General features: G+C 45.1%; 1 protein-coding gene across 2 annotated transcripts in view; it reads left to right on the top strand.

Annotated features, from left to right (window-relative positions):
• Positions 1 to 20,695, top strand: part of SYT11 (synaptotagmin 11) — a 236,104-nt gene that overhangs the window by 208,826 nt on the left and 6,583 nt on the right. The window contains exon 3 of one of the 2 annotated variants that reach the window (XM_069649939.1): positions 16,011 to 16,131. In XM_069649939.1, coding sequence (XP_069506040.1) covers positions 16,011 to 16,131 — 121 coding nt within the window. Of the gene's footprint in view, positions 1 to 16,010; positions 16,135 to 20,695 lie in introns of both variants that reach the window. The other variant, XM_069649932.1, reaches the window with a different exon arrangement.

The following is a 20,695-nucleotide window of genomic DNA, read 5'->3' as shown; positions in this document are numbered from 1 at the left end:
CCATGGTGGCAAAATCTGATGGGTATTGGCTAATACTAATAATTCCCTGGGTACAATCCTGACATTCCTCATAGTTCTCTTCAATTACTGTATCCTGATGTGACAAGTTAGCCTTAATGTGTCTAAGATGGTTTTCTCACAAGGTAGTTTTTGTGGAAGCCAGTTTTCCTCATCTGCCTTTGGCACTGCGGAGAAACACTTCACGTATGACTGCTGCTCCCATGCCCTGTTCCCTCATGCGGTGAACATGCACACAATTCCAGGTTTCCCTGTGGTGCTCTGCTCCCCTACCCCCCCCCCCCCCCCTTACCCGGCTAGCATATTTTTAACCAGATAAGTACAAGGCTCATAGAGGCTTGATTTATTTGGGGCAGATATTTAGGTGCCATTTCATGAATACATTTATGAATAAGACGGAGACAGAGAGTTTTTTTTGCAAATTTAGAAATTACATTACAGAAACAGTCATGGCGGAGGTAGCGATTAAGTAGGAGCTGTCTTTTGCAGCCAATAGGAAGGATATAGATGACCCGGGTGGCCATATCAGTGGACTGTAAGGCGAAGTGGCAGAGATGCCAGACTTACCCCAGGAAGTACACACGTTGGCCGATAAGATACAAGCACAAGAAGAAAATTGTTAAGATCTGGAAAACCGGTCCAGGCGAGAGAACATCAGGATTAAGGGCCTGAAAGAAGAAGCGGAAGGAGATAATCTTGATGCCTGCATTCAGGAGCTGTTAGCAGAGTTACTAGAAAGAATGCTGAATCAACGTATGAGCATGAACAGAGTGCACAGAGTAGGGAAGAGAAGGACTGACCCGGGGTCTGCCCAAGAGATGTTTTGGCAAAGATGCACTATTATAGAGACAAAGTAAAAGTGTTGGGGGTGGCCAGAGTGAAAAAGGCTACACCTTACGGGAAGCAAAGTTTTGCTATTTGAAGACGTGGCGCAGGCGATGATGGCTAGAAGGAGGACATGCAAAGCCATTACTGAGGAGCTAGCCAGGTGTAGCTTAAATATCGATGGGTATACCCGACTGGCCAACAAAGGGGAAATCACCACGGTGGAAGAGGGTGAAGCAATCCTCTGTATAATGAGCCAAAATGTGACAAGATGATGGAGAGCAGAAAAGTACTCTGGCAACACAAAATAATATGCTGGTAAGGATTGGTGGTCTATGAAATGGCTGATGTTGTTCAGGGTCAGAGGGGGAGTTGGAGAGTAGGCATTGGGAAGGAGATTGGGACAGGGCAGACTCAATACAATGGGTGCATGTGATTTGACAGCTGTGGCGGGGGTGCCCAATGATGATGGGAATGGAGGGGTGTTAACTGTAATAAACAGAAAAGGGAGCCTTTGCTGACATAAGTCCATAGGAGAAAGGCTGTACTTCAAAGCTGGATGGCGATTACAATGATAAAAGGCCTTAACTATGAGGAGACCGGTCTAAAAGTGTGGGGGGTGGGGTTATGTTGGGAACAGGACCCTACACATTTAGATGAAAGCGAGTAGAAGTGGAAAGTCTTGAGCAATGTGACTGGGAGGAGACATAAGGTGTTACAGGGCAGTGGTTGGGTTGCAATCATGAAACTTAAGGGGGCTAAATGCCCCAAACAAGAGGGCGAGCATACTAAGGGTACTTGTCAAGCAGGAGGCACAGATGGTGTGCCTTCAAGAATCTTAGATGGGAGGATGCTGATGAGCAGGGAATTTCCAGTACCAAGAACACGTGGAAACCAAACCAGCAGGAGTAGAGGAAAGCAGTCAAAAGTGATGCAGGAGGAAGGGGAAATTGGAGATCCAGATGTGTACCCAATCAAAGCCAGGAATAAATCATGGAGAGGTTTCTTCGGGAGATGTAAACATTCGCTGAGGGAGAATAGGTAATGGCTGATGATCTCAACTTGGTGTTTGACGCATGGTTGGATAGGTCAGGGGTGACCATGGGCAATATGCAGGAAAGATGCCTAACTCATTGAATTGCACACTTGATCAACTAGGGCTCACAGATGCATGGAGATTGCTACATCCCATTAGATGGACTTCACATTCTATTCCCATGTGCATAGGTCCCAAATAGTGGTAACGGCAGGGCTGAAAGTGAGCATAGGCCCAATCAGGTTATCGGATCATGCTTTGGTTTGTCTCGACTGGGATGAGGGGAGGGTATGGTTGGGGAAGCAAGGGTGGGGACTGGAAGAGTATCTACTCAGAGAAGCAGGGACTAGGAATCAAATAGAAGGGGGACATTGGAAGGCATTTAGGATCAGAGCAAGACCAGGGGAGTCAGAAAGGGCAGAGGTGGTATGGGTTCAAGACGAGCCTCTGGAACTTTCTAATAGGCTTAGACAAATAGCTAAAGGAGGCAGCAGTAGAGGCAGAGGTGAAGTTGTATATAAGTTCTAGTTCCCATATTTCGTTTTCCAAACAATTGGGCTCACGTTAAATAGAGCGGAAGTTAACACATGTTGGGGACAAATGAGGTAGTTAACTGACAAAGCGGCGGAGAGTACACTGCTGAGAAGCAGACAATTGTATGAGCTAGGGGATAAAATGGGGACAATATCGGCAAGACCACTCTGTCCAAAGAGCAAAACTCTTTCATAAAGAGTTTAGAAGATACGTAAAAGTGTTTGTTCGATTCTTAAGGGTGATAAAACGGGGGTCATAAGAGTTCTTTGCCTCCGTATACAGAGAGGAATCATGTGATCAGGAGGAACAAAATGAATACTTCGCAGGCTAGAGGGGACCAAGACTGACATTGGAGCAGGTGGAACTCTGGAGGCACCAATAGGGGAGGAGGCGGTTAGGAGAGCAATAAGCAGGCTGAAACTTCGCAAGAGCCCAGGGGCTGATGGATTTATAGCAGGGTTTTATAAACCGTTTAGTCAACAGCTGACCCCCTACTTAACAAAGCTCTTCAATGGGTTTAGGGCGGAAGGCAGAATAACCTCTTCCATGCAGATGGCCCACATTACCTTAATTCCCAAGACGGGGCAGGATCTGCATTGGAACTCGCCCTTTAGTATAGACCAATAGCCCTTATTAATATTGATGCAAAATTATACACCAGAATACTGGCTTCAAGGTTGGAGGGCGTATGGCCTGCACTAGTCTTGCAGGACCAGTCGGGTTTTATCCAGGTAAAAAATACATTTGACAACATAAAGGTCCTTCATACTATAGATAAGGCATCTAGGTCGGCCGACAAAGAGTCAAACGCTTTTTCAGCGTCTAGCACGAAAGGCAATGTTGACAGTGTCGGCTGGACTTTTATGTTCAAGGTGCTGGAATGGATGGGAATAGGCCCAATTTTGCAAGGATTGTGCAAGCAATCTATAGATCACCTAAAGCTAAAGTAAGGATGAACAGGAGACTGATTGGGGCCTTTCCAATAAGTAGAGGGAGGAAGCAGGGATGCCCCTGTCGCCTCTTATCTGCAATGGTCATGGAACCATTTGCAGATGGATTATAGGAGAGACCAGACATACAGGGGGGGTTAGGTGTGCAAATGCACATCATAAGATTTTTTTTTTTTTTTGCTGATGGTGGTTGACCTTAGCATTTCTCTTACGTGATTATGCAAGCGAGAAGCTTTTTCAAGAGTTTCGCTATTCAAAATAAATTCCACCAAGTATGAGATTTTAAATTTCCCACTAGGAGAGACGAAAGCTAGCGCAGATCAAGAGCGAAGTACCACTTAAAGGGGCTAACACCTCCACCAAAAAGACTACACTGGATATATGGTGCAAACTATCCAAGATTATTTGACCAGATCAGGAAGGATCTTGCTAGATGGAAAGGTCTATATGCCTCATGGATGGGGAGAATAGCAATGATAAATATATTAATAGGGCTCTTGTATATGTTTCAAGCTCATTCAACCTTGGTGCCGCAGGGAGTTAGGAAAGGCATACAGACAGATATTGTGCCATGATGTAGCAGGCAGTAACGGGAGAACACATACGGAAAGCACTGTGGCTGAGGAATACTGACAGGCCAGTGGCATTGAGGGTGAATCCTATAAGAAACTGCCTGTTCGGATAGTGGGATCAGGTCAATCGAGGGAATGTACGAACCCCATGGCCATTTCTATGAACGCCAGTCATCGGAAGCCTGACGTTTCCCCTGGGGCTGGAATATAAAATGTTCAAACATTGGCTAGAAGGGGGAACTAAGGGAGCTGAGGGATTTGTATGGGGGGGCGGGGGGAGTTCAGGTACTTCTCAGAATGCAGGCAAGAATGTAATCTGCAACAGGAGGATCTGTATACATATCAGCAGCGTTGCACACAATGGCGGAGGGTGCAATGAGGTCATTACCTAGCTGGGAATTGTTGATTAGTAATACTGTCATGAACAAGGGGGTTAATCTCGGCCATCCATAGGTTAAAAAACGGGACCAAATCGGCCTGAGATGCAAATGGGATGTTGGCAGGTCAATTACAGATATGGAATGGGCTCTGGTGGGGAAGGGGAGGCATTCAGGAACCAGAGGAGCGTCCCGAATCGGATGGCAGTACATGTCTGAGAGGATGCATATAATAATTGAAGGTAACTCGCCTTTCTGTTGGAGAGAGTGTGGAGAAGAAGGAACTGTAAATTATATGTGGTAGCAATGCCCACAACTCCAGCACATTTGGCAAGAGATAAAGTCTAGAATTAGCAAGATTCTAGGATTCCCTCTACATCTAGACATGGCACTGATAATGCTACATATACCCACAGTAGGAGAAACAAGATTAGGAGGATCAGTAGGTAGGCTGTGCACTAACCTGCTAATATATGTAAAGAGTTGCACTGCAAAGCAATGGAGAAACTGGGCAGCCTTGTCGGACATACAATGGTACTACATGATATGGGAAGTCTTTAGCATGGCAAAACCTACGTCATGCATTACTGCAGTAACTAAGCGATTTGGTAGGGTATGGTCACCTTTCATACAGTATGCCCACAAGGATGTTAATCAACTGTATATCCCCAGAAGGCTCAAGATTCTATGTATGTTACCAGAGAATGAGGTTCCTGAAGATGCACGAGAAAAAAGGTGTTTGAGAGATGAGGACTGAGCAGACCTGAAAAGGGGAATGGGGGGCATTGCAATGCTATTGAGATTGGTGAAGTTGTAACTCAGTTTGTACTGTGCGTTTCTGGGAATGTACAAATAAAGATTTGGTAAAACAAAAAAATGAAAAGCTGCAGCCTGCACATAGCAGTTGGGAAACATGCATGCAAACAAAATGTTCAGTGCTTTGCAGCCACTCAAAACTCACTGACAAGGTCTGAAATGAACATTTCAAGTACCAGTAAATATCCTGCCATTTTCGTTAAAATTGGGAACGTCTTAACTGGAGAAGAAAGAACAGAAGTTCAAGAAAGAAAAACAGATTTGCATTTTTTCTGCTGCGTGTTTTCTTCTGCAGAAACAAAAGGTCAGTATTGGGAAACTTTCAGAATGTTGACAATATTGTCTATTTATAGGAGTTCGATAAGCAATTTCAATATGAACTTTGTTTTATGAAAATATGCACATTCAAAGTTGCAATTGTGATGGAACCCAACTTTAAATTGAGCCAGTACTGAATTCTGACATATGGCAATCCTTTCAACTCACAAAGACATCCTCCAGCCCCAACATACATTTTGGGAGGACAGGACAGATCAGTTCCCTTCTCAAGCTAATAAGCCATTTTACTGCAGATCAGGATCCCTCGTCAGACAGGCAAGGCAAACCAGGCGTGCCATAAAGTTTAAGTGTCACATTTTATCACTTGCCCTGTGTGTATCTTTGGCGTGAACATTCAAACAAATAATTTAATATAATAATTAAATTTAAATTCAGTTGAATCTGTGTTCATCTTCAATTCTATCCATTAACACCATCTAACAGGTCTTCCTTATGGGAAAAATTTAACACTTGACAGAACTGCATGTTTGAAAACTTCTCAAGAGGAGACAGAAGTCACAATAAATCTGTAGATATTCAAATTACAAAGGCTTTTTTATCCGCCAGGCACAGGGCGATAAAGATTATATGGGCCAGGCCCGAGTCAACAAGAGCAGATTTCAAGCTGACTCAATAGTAAATTACCATGTTACTAGTGTTTCATTTAGGCAGAAGACCAGTAATTGTAATGTCATATTTTTGTATCAAAGAAAATGCCTTTTTAAAATGTACTTTGAATTGTTTATATCACTTGTATCTCTGGAACCAAACCTCTCGAAGAGTTAAAGGGGGAAAAAATCAAGAACTCCAATTATTTATGACATATTGATAAAGATTGCATCAATTGATTTGTGCCAGAGAGCGCCATCTTGTGAACAAATTACTCAAGTGGTCACATAGCGAGAATGGAAACATTTAGAACGTGGCAGTAGCTGATGCAAGAAATCCCTGAGATCACATCACATTAAATGGGATGGGAACTGGTTGTAGAAGCTACTCCCATCAGACTGCCTTCTTCATTAATATGCTCAATCACTGCAAAAGGCTGTGTGAGGGATCAAGAGTAATATTCAGACACAGTCAGTGATTATTTTTATTTCATAATGAAAGTCTTTCATGAGGGATTCGGAAAATCCTACCTATACCTAACCCTATGAGGGGTTTCCCTGCCTCAACAAAACTAATGAACGTCTGTGTCAGGATGTTCAAATCAAGAGTTCTCTGTCCTTTACCCAAAATCCTAAACTGACCCTCACACATTAAACTCATGTAACGTGACCGGTAATGTCTTTGAGCTGTACACCATCAGCTTCCTCACAAAGTTCCAAAAACAAAGTCTTGCAAGTGATGTCCTTTACAGAAAAGGGGTATGGCTCTTACCTTATGATTCACAAAACAAAGTGGGGGGGATTCTTCCCCCTATTCTCTCAGCTTTCCACAATTTCAGGGTAGCAGGGGGTGGCTTCTGCCCTGATTCTTCAATCCCTGGTTTACTCTCCCACTAGGGCTTTATGCTACTTGACTTGGGTGTGAGTCCCGGACCTGCTTTGCCTGGTGTAATCTCCTGCTAGGGCTTTTTTAAGTCTGCTTAATATTTGACTGCAAATGCTAGGTTTGCTTTTTTCATTTGCACTTGCTCATCTTTGTATCCAGATATATATTTCTTATTCTTCAGGATCACCAACCCATCTACAGTTAAGCTTAATGTTGCAATTCTCTTGTAAGGGTTTCTGTTTGCTGCTACCGGTCTGCTGTATTCAGCCTGAAGCGCCCCGGTATCCCGTTCTGCTTCTCTGGGCGAACTGGTTGTCTTGGGCAGATTTGGCGTCCCTTGTGTCTCTCCGGTTCCTCTGCTAACTTGAAACGCATCTTGCCGGCCTCTCAGTTCCCACCTTACCTTCTCCTTCACTCAGCGGTTACTGCTTCTCCTCTTGGCGAACACTTCTCTTCCCAACCTCTCTGGATGCCGTCTTCTCCAGTCTCCTTTCTTCAGAATACTTCACATCCTCCCATGTCCCAACCATCAGTGGGAGGCTCGACACTACCATTCCTCTCAGGTGTTCTGCTTTTGAATGTGCCGGCACCTGTCAGTAATTTACAACGACTAGACCGTGTCGTTGGTTTGCCACTCTTGATGATCTTCATTACGCCATCCCTCTTCGTCTCTCGTCTGTTGTAAAAAGGGGCTGGGGAGTACATAGTACTGGTTGTCTCCGTGTTATACAAGGGAGGAGAACAGGCATAAGGTTGATTTAACAATTAGTGGAGGTTCTTTATCCTCATCACAATATGCCATACAAGAATGTGGAAAATGTAAATGGGTGCTATCCAGAAGTACAGGTAAAGACTTGTTCTGACCCCATGGACTCACTTCCTAGAGGGTTGGCTCCCCACAGATAGCCATCCCCAGGGTCGGAGTCATGTAGCTTGTGCCTTTTCCTGGCAGCATGAGGGGGGATTTCACTTGGAGAACCAGTGACAGGTTTGCTAGATTCATGACGGTTATCTTTACTGTGATATCAATTTTGGAACATTGTCCAATCATATGGATTGACCAATTAGATTTGGGGAAAGGATATATCCCTCAAAAAGGTGGAGTTTTCTGTTCTGTAAAAGGTCAAACACACAACACTCAGGACTCACTCATGGACACTTACTGAAGAAACAATGACTGATTGCTGGAGAGAAAGAAGAATTGATAACGGGTAGGAGAAGGAATTGATTGATCTCATTTAGGACCCATTGAAGGATTATTAGCAGGGACTGAAAGTGAGAGCTACCAGGAGTTAAAGTCCCAGGCCTTTTTCAGTGTAAGAGAAAGCAGACTGTGGAGAAAAGCTGATCCGATCTTACTGGCGAAGGCCCACCGGTTCCTAGAGAGGGAGAATTTAACCGGCCCTTAAGAGTGGGTGCCCATCTGGCTGTGATTCAGCCAAAAGAAATCCTGATGCGAGCATTATCTAAAAGGGAAATAATTGTGTATGGAGTGATCCTATCAAGGGAATTAGAGTAAAACCCGCCCCTATAATTTATTAGCACTGAGGGGTGGGATGCATTAATTGGGCATCCTGTGAAGTTAGGGAGCATTTCAGAAGTTTTTCGAAGGGATTGTGTCCTCCGACGTATTCCTTATCTTGATAGATCATCTCCAGCTTGCTGGCCTCGGAATTTTTTTTCCAGTAGAGAGCGCTGCACGTCGACGTTCCTCGAGCCGATGCCTCTCGACAGCCTCCGTATCGGCGCCGACGTCATCATGCATATAAATAGACTTGCGCAGCGTCTGTTGCTCAGTTCCGTTTTTCCGCTCTTCGTGGGCCTCGGAATCACGTTGCTCAGTTCGTTAGTCAGATATATTCTTCATTATTCCTCGAATACCAACACTTGCTCGATGGCTTCCTCATCCGAACCAACGACTCCATAGTTCGGCTTCTAAAAATGTCGAGACTGTGTAAAGAAAATGTCGTTGACTGATCCTCACAGGATCTGTTTGTGGTGCCTGGGATCGGAGCACCAATGTTCGGAGTGCGAGGACTGCATGTCCATGACGGCGAAAGCCTTGAAGGAGCGTAAGGGCAAGCTTGAGAGAGGTAAGCCAGTTAAAACTCCTTCGAAAGTTTCCTCGGCAGAGTCGAGACATTCGTCTCCTCGCTGACGCAGGAAACATTCTCGTTCTAAGTCTCGAAGCATTTCCCACCACTCTTCGAGATCCAAGCATTCGAGTAAGAGACGTCGAAGATCCCCTTCCTCGTCTTCTGTTTCCAAGGAAAGGGTCACCTGCCCCACAAAACATAGCTCTCAGGCTGAGTGGGAGGAATTCCATAAAAGGATGCTTAGCGTCTTCGAGAAAGCAGCCCCAACCCCCTCGAAGACAGCTGAGGGTGATACCCTGGGTGAAAGACCCGAAAAATCGAAACGCTGCGAGTCGTTGCACCCGGCGAAAGAAACTACTTGAGAGCGTCACGAACCCTCGAGCAAAGGCACTGTGCCATCAACGCCATCGCCGAAAGTCCCTTCGACGCATAAATCTGCGTCATCAACGCCATTATCGAAGGGCTCATCGACGCATAGGTCTATCGAATCGACGCCCTCTTCGATGCCGATAAAGAACAAACCCATGGCCGTCACTACCTCACAGCCAGCGGTCATAGCCAGGGCATCTAACATGACCTCGAGAATGTCATTGACAACCTCGAGTAGGATTCCGATCCTCTCGAGCTCTTCGAGGCCTCTTCCGATCTTCTCGACGCCTTTTTCAGCGTCGACGTTTTCTCAACCAATTACGACAAATTTGGCTCCTTCTGCTCTGCAAATGGGATTAACGCCATTTCCAAGATCTGATTATTTCAGACCTTTGTCTTCAATTTATGAAGAAGGGGTGGATTCGGATCAAGAAAGACCCTTTGGGTTGCAGAGAACCACAACACCTGAACCAGAGGAATTTACCTCTGAAGAAAATAGGTTCAAGGTCCTTCGAGAATCCTTACATGAGGCAAGTGGGTTAGATACTTCCCTAGAAGTAGAATTTCCCAAACCAGACCCAGGGGAACATGCCGAGACCCGTTACAGAATTTTAATGGCAAGGATTATAGAATTCATGGGTTGGTCTACACCTTCACCTGCATTTCAGCAGGATGACCTTACAGACATTTTAGTTAAAGGCCCACAGGAGGATCCTGTGGTTCCATTTCACGCTGCATTACAAAGAAAAAGATTGGCTAACTGAGAAACTCCCGAGGTTATCCTGGCGGTTAACAAGAAATTATCAGCCAAATATAGGTTATCTGCTACTGACCCTGAATTTTTGTCTAAACATCCAACTCCAGAGAGTCTGGTTGTTCAAGCAGCAACTGCATCAGGCAGTAGATCGGCATACCCTACTGTTCCACAGGACAGGAATGACAAAAGATACGACTTTATGGCTAAGAAAGTCTTTTCTGCATGTAGCATGGTGTTGAAATCTATTAACGCTACTTATACCCTTGCAAGGTTCAGCCATACACTTTGGGAGTGTGCTTCATCAGCGGCTGACTGCCTCCCAGAGGGAGAAGAAAGGGAAGCATTTCTAAACATCATTAAGGATGGTAAAGACGGAATGTGCGAATCCCTTCAAACTGGCATTGATTCTGCTGACAGTATCAGTAGGGCCATGGCGGCAAGTACTACAACCCGCAGATTTGCGTGGTTGCGAAAGTCTGGGTTTGCTTCAAATGTACAAGCCAGACTTTTAAATATGCCCTTTGACGGCTCTTTGTTTGGTAAGAAGGCGGATGACAGCCTAGAAAAGTTAGACATCCAAAGCAGCAGCAAAATCCCTGGGAGCTGCAATCCGTCAAACGCCATATCGCCCCTCAGGAACCTCTTGGAGAGGTAAGTCCTTTCGCTTTTATTCCGCATTCGGAAAAGGCAGAGGACAGTCGGTTCAAAGAGGTCAAAAAAGATTCACCCGAGGTGGACTGGGTAAAAATATAAAAGCCGCAGCAGCAGGTGCCTCTTTACCCTCGGCATCTGCATCAGCCGCCTCTAAATCCCTCTGAGGACTCTCCTCACAAGACACCAGTAGGGGGCAGGCTAACAACATATGACGGAATGGCAGGCTATTACGTCAGATGCTTGGGCATTGGAGACAGTTGCCCAAGGTTACTGCCTACCTTTTCTACGCATTCCTCAGTCATCCACCAGGGAACAGCTCTCTGAAAGTTCCAGATGCGCTCCTCTTGCAGGAAATTGTAGACCTGCTGGAGAAAGGTGCCATAGAACCGGTACCTGTAGCGGAAAGGAACAAGGGCTGGGCTGACCTCCGCCCGAGGGTCTTCACCAAGCTAATGTCAGTAGTGATCCAGCTAGATTATGTCTGCCACTTCCTTCACAAACTGGGCTTCTCCCTCAATTTAAAGAAGTCACAGTTGATACCATCACAGAGACTCCAGTTCATTGGAGCGGTCCTGGACACTTCCCTGGGGAAAGCCTCGCCACCAGAGGTGAGGGCTCAAGATATTCTGCAGATGGTCCCCAAGTTTCAAAATGCCCAATGTCTCCCAGCCTTTGACTTTTTGAGGTTGCTAGGCCTCATGGCATCCTGCATCTTCCTTGTGCCAGAGGCTTGCCTGAGAATGATATCTCTTCAGTGGGCACTAAGAACTCAGTGGTCGCAATTCTCAGGGAGAATGACAGATCTCCTTCAGGTTCCGGACAAGGTGGCTCAAGACCTTCAGTGGTGGGCCTGTCAGGAGAACATTTTGAAAGGAGAACTGTTTTGGCAACCATGGCCGGAGATAACAGTAGTCACGGATGCCTCACTCACAGGGTGGGGAGCCCATGCCAACGATTCGACTATCAGTGGTCGTTGGTCTCCATCGGAGTCCAGACTACATATCAACCTGTTAGAGCAATCAGACTAGCGCTGAAGGCTTTTCTGCCATCTGTACAGGAGGAAAAATGTCCTGATAATGACAGACAACACAGTGGTCTTGCACTACCTCAACAAGAGGCGGCGTAGGATCACTGCCTCTGTGCAGAGAGGCGATGCAGCTCTGGTTTTGGGCAATCCAAGAAGGAATCTATCGGCAGTTCACTTAGCCGGAGAGAAGAACTTGACGGCGGACGCTCTGAGCAGGCAGAGCAGTCTCCCACGAGTGGGAACTAGCTCAGGAAGTGCTTCAACAGATCTTCACCCTTTGGGGAACCCCTCAATGGATCTGTTCGCCACCAGCATCAACAAGAAGTGCGATCCGTTTTGTTCAAGGGATTTTCCCCCGAGAGGAGCTCTAGGGGACGTGCTCATAGTGGACGGGGAGTTTCCACTTCTGTACGCGTTTCCTCCAGTCCCTGTCATTCCTCAAATGATCAGGAGGTTGAGAAGGTTCCGGAAAGCCATGATCCTAATTGCCCCGGACTGGGCCAGGAGAACGTGGTACCCGGACCTTCTGGACATGTCCATCTGCGCTCCAATTAGTCTTCCACTCAAAGAGCATCTTCTCTCGCAGAAGGGAGGTCAGGTTCTCCATCCAGACATCAGAACCCTCAACCTTCACGCTTGGTATCTGAAAGGTTGAGATACATGGATTGGGACCTCCCAGATGACGTCATAGAGGTGTTGCTTTCGGCCAGAAGGCCTGCAACAAAGACTTTATACCGCTGCCGTTGGAACAAATTTTGCAGCTGGTGTAGAGAAAAGAATATCGATCCCTTTTCATGTGGTACACCAACGGTCTTATCTTTTCTACTTTATTCGGGCCTTCAAGTTGGCACCATCAAGGGCTATCTCGCAGCGCTATCGATATTCAAGCGCACTGCAGAGGAGCCATCGTATTTCAAGTTACCCTTAGTAATACAATTTCTGAAGGGATTAACCAATGTCTATCCTCCAAGACCATTCCAAGTTCCCTTATGGGATTTAAATTTAGTCTTACATTTCCTGATGGGTACTCCTTTTGAACCACTCCACTCTTGTTCGTTAAGATTTCTCACCCTTAAAACTGTCTTATTAGTGGCATTCTAGGAGGGTGAGCGAATTACAAGCTCTATCTTGTAAACCCCCTCATACAATTTTTCATAAAGACAAAGTTGTCCTACAAGTGAAGCCTCATTTCCTCCCAAAGGTGATTTCTGAATTCCACATCACTCAGAAGATTACCTTACCTTCATTCTATCCTCCTCCCTATCCGGGGAAAGAGGAAGAAAGGCTACATAGGCTGGACCTAAGGCGGGCTTTGAGCTTTTACATCAGCAGACTTGCTAGGATTAGGCAAGCAGACCAACTGTTCGTAGATTACTCAGGGCACAAATTGGGATTACCGATAACAAAACAGACCATTTCCAAATGGATTATTTTGGCCATTCTGGAATGTTACAAACTGGCAGGGAAAGAGCATCCTCAAAATCTTAGGGCCCATTCAACCAGGGGTATCGCAGCCTCTTCGGCCCTCCAAAGAGGGGTACCGATTCGAGACATATGTGCGGCTGCCACATGGTCGTCTGCACATACCTTCACAAAATTTTACAACCTGGATTCCTCCTCTAGCCAAGAGACTAGATTTGGCAAAGCTGTGTTACACTCTGTTCATTCTTGAAGGGAAACGTGGCATTTTACTCCCACCTCCAGTTACACTGCTATGGGAGTCTATCAAGATAAGGAACACGTCGGAGGACACAATCCCTTCGAAGAACAAGTTACTTCTTACCTGGTAACGTTCATTCGATGGGATGTTCCTCTGACGTATTCCTTATCGCCCCTCCCATCCATCCCCTCAGTAAAACTTCCCTTGTGGTTACAGCTTACGCTCCTTTGGGGTCAATAACCAATTCATGTAAAGCTACTGTTAAACGTCAAAACGGACCTGAGCAAAGGACGCTGCGCGAGTCTATACGCATGATGACATCAGCGCCGATGCGGAGGCTGTCGAGGGACATCGGCTTGAGGGACGTCGACGCGCAGCGCCCTCTACTGAAACATTTTTTCCGAGGCCAGCAAGCTGGAGATGATCTATCAATATGAGGAATACGGCGGAGGAACATCCCATCGAAAGAACGTTACCAGGTAAGAATTAACTTGTTCATCTACAACAAATGTTTTTCCAGAAACACAGACTAGGTCCATGGTGTGTAGATGGTGCGCTATGCACAGAGAAGGAATCAGGGGATCTCAAGTACAGAAGAGCATAGAACATTTCACTGTGTGCTTACCTAGACAAAGTATTAAAGTAATTTCCTGGATATACCACTGCATAGAATACTGCTGTTAAAGCTAAGTTGTTCAAAATAAAAGGGAGAGGGAGATTTGCTGTGCATTTCTTTTTTGCGGTTGAAGATGCCCATTGAAAGGAAGAAAGGTACATTTTACACGTTAACTGAATAGAAACATCACTGAAGGGAATTTTGCCAACTTTCTGCTGAACATAATTTTATTTGCTAGAAGCCATTCACATACCCAAAGGTCCCATAGTTTGTTACAATTGAGTTGAAACTCTGACCTGTCTATTGAGTAAAAAGGGGGGGGGGTGTTTTGCATAAAAGGGAAGTAGTGAGAACTGGGCAGGCAGGGATATGCTAAGCTAATATTTGTTTCCACCAATGAATGATTCCTCCTGGACACTCATGCCCTCAATCCAGGGTGCGTGCCTGTGTGCAGGATGAATCAAATGCATCGATACCTTTAGTGAAGTGTGTATTACAGAAGTTTCTATTTCCATATCTGTGGTATTGAAAACTAAAGTGACTAGTGTGTTGATGATTGCTCATCACTGGTCTTAAGGAGGAAACAATTTGTTTATCTACAATGTGATTAAATTATTTCTATTTGGTTACTAAATGTACCTTCTGTGCAACACTGTGTTTCTTGCCCCAGAAGGGGCGTGAAGCTATGGGGAATCAAATCCATTACATTGGGGCCCCAGATTCATAAAAAGAACTGTATTAAATAAAGGAGAATTGTGCATACCGGTTTTGGGGTGGGTGAAAACTTCCCCTGAATTAGACATCACCCAGTAAAAACCTCCTACAGCTGTAATTGTACTGCCGCTACTACCATTTGTAGTAGTTTTAGTAACAATAGTGCTATGCGTAGAAATACGAGCACTGCTAGTAGAAGCACTATTACCAATATTAGTTGCAGCAGTAGTAGCACTTTTGCCAGTGGCAGTAATAATACTATTCTTACTGGTAGCATTAGTGGTAAAACCAGCGATAATTTTTTAGTACTGCCACTATTCGTACTAATGCTACCACAGAACTACATGCATTCCTACAACTACTGACAATCCAGTACTACTCATAGCAATAGTACTTCACGTGTTACTAGTAGTACTACTAGTGAATCGTCTGGTAGGAACCCATTACTACTGCTGTCCATACTATTGCTACAACTACTACTGGTAATTGTGCTACTATTGGGAGCATACTACCAGATGCACTGGTAAACCTGCTATTACCAGAGGTACTACTACTTGTAGCAGTAATGGCACTGCAGTGGGTAGTGTAGTGTCTATAGTGCTAGAAGGAACAGTACTACAGATGGTAACCGTAATTGTATTACTATTCGTTGTCGCATTTGTACTTCAGTTACTACTACGGGGGGGGGGGGGGGTTGGGATTAGTAGGTAAGTAAAGGGGCTGTGCAGGGTTTTAAAAATGCAATATTTTACTATGCCCTTGTCTCCTGTAATGATATACGCTCCCAAAGTCACTTGGAAGCAGCTCACAAAATGGAGGACAACCCCTAACAAGGCAATGCTGATAAATGTATAGATGAGACCGTATGATTCCGTTGGAAAATAGGCAGACGATTAACATTTACATTTTTCAACAACGCATTTAATTTTTGTAAAACTGTGTCCCCCTGAAGCTCACACTATGAAGCCACCCTAATTATAGAATCTGACCCATTACAGCAGTTCTCGTTTTTTTCCATGAAATTACCATAGTTCTGCACTCCATCAATTTAGAACAGTGCTTGTATTTTATATCTATATTTATCAAGCAGCATATGCATGATGGTGGCTCTCGCGTCACTGTACAAGGTGCAGGGACGTCGTTCTCTCGTTGATGTCTCGTTGTTTCCTTCCCACAGAAGTGCGTGAGCCGCGGAGAGCTTCAGGTGTCCCTGTCCTACCAGCCTGTGGCGCAGAGGATGACGGTCGTAGTGCTCAAAGCCAAGCATCTGCCAAAAATGGACATCACTGGTCTCTCAGGTAGCAGCTATTTACTCCAACGTGCCCCCTGCATGCCCTTTCAGTTCTGTGTAATGACCCACGTGTGCAGGGCACTGCAGTCCATATATCTCCTGGCCCACAACCTGAAAGTGCCCTGCGGTAAAATAGCTGTTTTCTTCCATCCTTGAGTATCCTCTTATCAGAATTGAATTACCACACATTTTACCCAATGCCCTTCGTAAATAAAGAAATGGGGGAGGGGGCAGCATTGTTTTTTGTTTTCTTTTCTTTTCACCCAGTGGACCCCAAGAGCTCCTCATGCCCGTTGCAGAACATTAGTATTAACACCTTCCTCCCCCATGCAGACAATGACACACCTGCATATGCTTGACTCTAGAGAGATTCTCACCTTGGCAACTCTGAAATAAGCCATTTAAAGCGAAATAAATGTGCAGATCAGTCTGTGAACCAGTATCTCCGAGGTAGCCTCCACCTGTGCCCTGCTCGCAGACAGGATGCTGCTAATTGGCTGGGCTGCAGATGTATAGTGTTGTATTTTAAAGACTAGAAAAGCCGGTCTTCGACTCTCCCAGAGACATAGAGGAATTGAGGATTGGGAAAAGGCTGGAGAGCTCAGTAGTGATTACTGGAGAGAGGCCACTCATGTCCCACCTGAGGTTTCTGCCGGTTCTATAGTGCGGTTGGTTCAGTGCAAGTACCTGCATAGGGTTTAATACTTTCAGGACAGGCTCCATAAGATAGAGCGCAGTGGGGATGATTTGAAAGGTCAACCGTAGCCCAGAAAGGCGGATTGCTTTCACACTGAATATGCCCTGTCCACTAATTCAAAGGAGGCACGTACTGTGGGAACCCTCATTGACGATTGCAGGCTGGACACTGGATCCTGACCCAAAGTTGGCATCGAGGGGCTGATTCACAGAGCGTTTTCCTATGGGATTGCGCTATTATAAAACACTTCTGTGAATCAGGCCCTGACTATCTAGGCTGAAAGTGATGGCCCAAGAAAAGGAAAATTGCTAGTGACTACAGGATTAACAGTTGCAGAAAACGACATTGCAGTTGTTGTGGTGAAGGAGTGAAGCCCCTCTGAGTACAAGGTGGGATGGAATAGACCGGGAAAAAATGCAAAGTGGTGCCTGTAAGGCCCCAGCTTTGTAACACACTCACAAGGAACATGTGATTACAAAAATACCCATTCACTGAAGGTAAGTTTCATTCTGTGAGTCTTTTCCCAGTGAACAGGCTTCCCATCAGGTATTCTCTGGGTGGTGGATGTGTAACCTGTGGCTTTCCAGCTGTTTTAGGTTACGAACCAATGATCCCCAATCATTGACTCTGCGTGCAAAGGCTGATGGGAATTGTAGTCCATAACCTTTGGATAGTCAAAGGTTGCAGACCCTGGCTCTTGGCACTATCGACCCCTCATAGGATCCTGCCTACTAAACTGCCTCTCATGGGTTGCAACCAGACCACTCCTCCCGCAAATAAGCCATAAAAGAAGTGGGCGGCTGGTCACTTTGGCTTGGGGGAATATGGCTGTATATGAAAATGCAAATAATACTTGTTTAAGTTGCCTACCTTCATGAATGCAAGCACTGGGCTTGCTGTGAACCCAGCCTTTCGTGGCCTTTTCGCATCGCCCGCCCTTAGCCCCATCTCCTTTGCTTCCAGCACTGAAGCAACATGTTTCTGCCTGTAGCATGTTTTAAAGCGCTGGAAATAAGTGCTGCATCGAAATACGGGGTGTCAGCAAAAGCCTGAAAAGACTTGGGGTAAGCTTGAACACTTAATAATACATATTTGTGGAGACAGGCAATTGCAAAGGAGGCGGGTGGGGTGGAGATAGTTGAGGTAACCAGTACACCACAGTTAAGTTGAACATGCAATGGCAACACCAACGGTTTTGCCTTTTGTGGACATGGAACAAGCATTTGTCAGGGACTGCCTTATTGGTGCTAACTGACCATTATTGGTTGCAGATGGAAAAATACCGATCTACAAGCAAACACTATCAGCTTTGCCAATGCTTCCTTTAAACAAGACTTAAGTGGAAGGACATGCATGCTGCGTATATTTCAAGAGGATGAAAGCCCTCTTGGCTTAGTCTTTTTTATATTACATCAGTAGCTCATTTACAGATCCAATTAAGCCATTACCTCTCAGAAGGATGCTTTGACGTAATACTGGCAGGCAAAGTCTGATGTTACTACTTTTTAAAGCTGGCTCTAAGAAGGGATGGGTTTTCAGAAGGCAGGAAATGGATGGAATGGCCATAGGGACTAACGGGGCCATGGGCAGTCAATGGGTGGGTAAAAACCAAACCACACCCACAATCTGTGTGTTCCTGCTCATATCCGATCTCCCACTAGCTGTACTCCAATAGTTTTGGCTTGCAAAGCCCCATCTAATAATGAAAACTTTAAAAAAGGAAGTTGCCATACTGAATATTGGTACTAGTTGACTGGGATGTTGGGTTGCTTAAAGGGTAGACGAAAAAGAGTTGGAATGAGGGCAAGGCGGAAGCTCATTTTTTATCTTTACTGAGATCGTAAAAAAGAGAAATAAAAAGATTGTTAAAAAATTAGTTTTGTACGAACCAATTACAACTTGGTTTACCTGTGACTGTGCAGCACTTGGCAAAACAAAAAAACATTAGTCCCTCCTGCCAAGGAAAGTGAAGGTAAAATCTCAGTCACACACTCTCTTAGTACTTCATATTGTCACTGATTTCCCCACTCACTTTGTCCCTTACTCCATCCATGGCTCACTCATTGTAAGTGACTGACCCAGGCCCTCTTAAAATCAGTCAATCCATTGCTTAATTGTTTAGGCATTCCATTAAACCTCCCACTTAATCAACACAAATCCTTATGCTTTGGCTCGCTATTATACTCTCTCATTCTCATACATATACACTCAATCCCTAACACATACTTCCCTGACTCAGCTGGTAATCTCAAGACTCCCACTCAATCACTGACAGTCTCCATCCTCCTGCCACTCACCAATTCCCCTCCTCAGTCACCCTTTCACTGTCCTCGACTCACTATCAGTGCTCACTTCACAGAATCTCCACACTTATCAAGGACACCAACTTTTCAGGATCCCCAAATGGCCATAGCCCCCCCTCCCTCTGCTGACAATCGTCAAAGAAATCCTCAACCACAAATCCCCAGCAACTCACTTCCGAAACCTAATGAACCGATCACTTAAAAAAGAGATCGTACCAACCTCCTCTAAATCAGCATACATCAAACCACTGGTTAAAAAAGGAATCAAAGCGCAGAAGATCCAAGCAACTACAGACCCATATCCAACTTGCCCAACCCAGAAAAGATCTTGGAGAACCATGTATACAGGATCCTAGTTAAAAACAAATGGATTACTGGACCACTCGCAAGTTGGCTTCAGACCAATGAGAAGAACAGAATCAGCACTCCTATCAATATGGGACGACCTGAAAATAAATGCAGACAACAGCACCCAATCTGCTCTCATACTATTGGTAATATCTGCAGCATTTGACCTAATTAGCCATGCAACACTAATAAAGACAGATGGAATGGGGCAAACGGGAATTCGCACTGAGGTGGCTTACCTCATTCCTCACAAATCGAAACGAAAGAACCTACTTACCACCTTTCATCTCAAACACCAAAAACATATCCTTCAGTGTGCCATAGGGATGCAGCCTCTCCCCCCTGCTCTTCAACATCTACATGACCCCCTGATGAAAATCATCCTAACGCTTGGACTAACCGCTTACGATGCAGACGAAACTCACAACTGATTGGTTCTTTAGTCATGATCATCTTTGCAAACTGCCTCAACTGTCTCAGACATCTACAATTTCATGACCTTGAACAACCTCAAACTGAACTAAAATGGAAATAATGATATCACCCACAGAAAGCAAACCAACCAACCCACAACTGGACTGGCTGACTGGTATGGGAGCATAACCGGATACGTCCAACGTGGTAAAATAACTTAGGAGTACTCATGGACAATGGACTATCCCTGGAATTGCAAGTCTGATGCACCTTTTAGTGATTGCATTATCTCCTAAGACTACTAAGGGGGACTGCTTCCATACCTCTTTTCTACACAGAACCCTCACAATCCTATCCCTGACACTTACAAGAATTGACTATGCAAACAGCCTCTACCTAAGAATGCTGGAAGACTCACCTAGAAACTCCAATGTGTCCAAAACACTGCAGCCAGGATTCTCCTAAGATTTAACAGAGGCCACATCAGAGACCACATCACTCCAGCTTTGAGAAGCCTCCTTTGGCTACCAGTAAAAAAACACATTAAATTCAAAGCCCTCTGCATTGCCCATAAATCCCTAAACAGACAAGGAGCCAAGATTCTCCAGGCCAAGATCAGCCGCTACCAGCTAAGAAGGGACCCAAGATCATGCGACGACCTACAAATGGAGACAAAACAATATGAAAAGAGGAACTTTGGAGGAAAAGCATTCTCCCACCTAATTGCTAACCTATGGAACACCATGCCCAAAGAAATTAGAACCACAGAAGACCACATCACCTTCAGGAAACGACTAAAAACCTGGTTA

This window comes from Ambystoma mexicanum, chromosome 1p, assembly GCF_040938575.1.
Source record: "Ambystoma mexicanum isolate Mex_15411 chromosome 1p, UKY_AmexF1_1, whole genome shotgun sequence".
NCBI classification, from domain to species: Eukaryota; Metazoa; Chordata; class Amphibia; order Caudata; family Ambystomatidae; genus Ambystoma; species Ambystoma mexicanum.
Note: the sequence above shows the minus strand (reverse complement) of the source record. Positions and strands in the feature narration are given on the sequence as shown.